At 65.8% G+C, this 1,647-nt stretch overlaps 1 protein-coding gene across 1 annotated transcript in view; it reads left to right on the top strand.

Annotated features, from left to right (window-relative positions):
- Positions 1 to 1,647, top strand: part of LOC104164339 (collagen alpha-1(VII) chain-like) — a gene marked incomplete at both ends in the record, with an annotated part of 4,899 nt that overhangs the window by 990 nt on the left and 2,262 nt on the right. Inside the window, 5 exons of the mRNA XM_009703634.1 lie at positions 158 to 202; positions 309 to 452; positions 1,161 to 1,241; positions 1,402 to 1,437; positions 1,537 to 1,572. Of these exons, the coding sequence (XP_009701936.1) occupies positions 158 to 202; positions 309 to 452; positions 1,161 to 1,241; positions 1,402 to 1,437; positions 1,537 to 1,572 (342 nt within the window). The remainder of the gene's footprint in view (positions 1 to 157; positions 203 to 308; positions 453 to 1,160; positions 1,242 to 1,401; positions 1,438 to 1,536; positions 1,573 to 1,647) is intronic.

Below are 1,647 nucleotides of genomic sequence, written 5' to 3'. Positions count from 1 at the left end.
GTACCCCCTCATGTGCGCCCACTGCCCCGTGGACACCCACCACCCCACACACCCTATTGCCCCTCACCCACTTTTACCCCAGGAGTACCCTCCACCCCACGGGACCCCATGGGTCCCCCATTCCCTTCTCTCCTCATCCCATCCCTCTTGCCCGCAGGGCAGTCCCGGAGCACCAGGGAGCAAGGGTGACCGTGGGGAGCCGGTGAGTGACACGGGGCCACGTGGCTGGCCCCCACCCCGGAGCCAGCCCTGCCCTCCCCGGGGCTGCGCCAGCTCCCCTTAACCCGCTTCCCTCGCCCTTCTTTCAGGGGCCTCCCGGACCCCCAGGACGAACTGTAAGCTTTGCCCCCACTCCTCTCCCTTCCCATGGGCTGGTGCTCGACTCCATGTACCCTGACAGCCCCTCTCTGCCCCACAGGTCGACGTGGGGCTCGGAGGAGTGGGGGAGAAGGGTGAGAAGGTAACAAGTGGGTCCCCTGGGATGCTGGCAGTGGGGTGCCCTGTGCTGTCCCCTGCTGGGCTCTGCCTGTGCACTGGGATCATGGTGCACCGGGATCGTGGTGCACCAAGCCCTCCCTGCCCAAAACAGCCCCTGCCACGTGGAGCTGACGTGCACCACGGCTGAGAGGCATGTGGGATCCGGGGGGCACATGGGGTCCGGGGGGCACATGGGCTGATGCTTCTGCCCAGTGCTGGGAGGAGGGTGCCAGGGTATGAGGTCCCTCTAGGGCTGAGGTCCTTGAAGGAGCCAGCATGCTCATGGCTCCCCAGCCCCACAGGGATCCCACAGCAGTACCCCACGCTCTGGGTGTTCCACTTTTACGAGCCAGCTTAGGCTTGGGGCAGTTTTGGCCAAGGGCTGTGCTCTGTGCTGGATGGCATCATGGTCCCTGGTCGTGGCTCAGCTGGCTCCTGGCTCAGCAGTGCTGCTCATTGCATTTCTTCTGCAACCACTATCTGGCCACCCGGGAGCTGCGTTGAGCCCAGCAACCTCTTTTTTTCATCCTGTGCCTGTATTTTGAGACCTTTGCCATTATCCCGCCCTTAAACTACACAGCATGAGCAGAGGTGCTCAGCATGGGCTCTGGCACGGGCTCGGCACAGGCGTTTGTGCCGGCGGCAGGGCAGTACCCTCTAACCGCTGTGCCCTTCCCTGGCAGGGGGACCCTGGGGACCCTGGTGAGGATGGCGCGAAGGGTGCCCGGGGCGATGCTGGCTCCCCTGGCCTGCCTGGAGAGAGGGTAGGTGCTGGGTTTCTGGCGTGGGAGGCAGCGGGACAGCAAGACGGGCAATGTTTTTGGGAGAGCCGGGGGTCCTGGTGTGCAGGGGGTGGTGGGTGAGCACCCAGGATCCCCTCCCTTCCCCCCACACCCCACTGTTGAGCGTGTCTCTCTCTTGCAGGGCGTGGAGGGTCCCCGCGGCCCCCCTGGTGCACGGGTGAGTGCCCCCTTCCCCATGGGGGTCTGAGTGGGCATTTCGTGCCTGCTCAGCTCCTGTTCAGGGTGGACAATGCTCACTCCCCTTCTCATCCCACAGGGTGACCCTGGGGACCGAGGCCTGCCTGGAGAGAAGGTGAGGAGGCTGGGGGCTGGGGGCTGCCCCACAGCAGCCCCGTCCCCCCCCCCGCCCCCAGCCCTCCCGCCCTAC

This window comes from Cariama cristata, unplaced genomic scaffold (genome assembly GCF_000690535.1).
Source record: "Cariama cristata isolate BGI_N322 unplaced genomic scaffold, ASM69053v1 scaffold34167, whole genome shotgun sequence".
NCBI lineage: Eukaryota > Metazoa > Chordata > Aves > Cariamiformes > Cariamidae > Cariama > Cariama cristata.
Note: the sequence above shows the minus strand (reverse complement) of the source record. Positions and strands in the feature narration are given on the sequence as shown.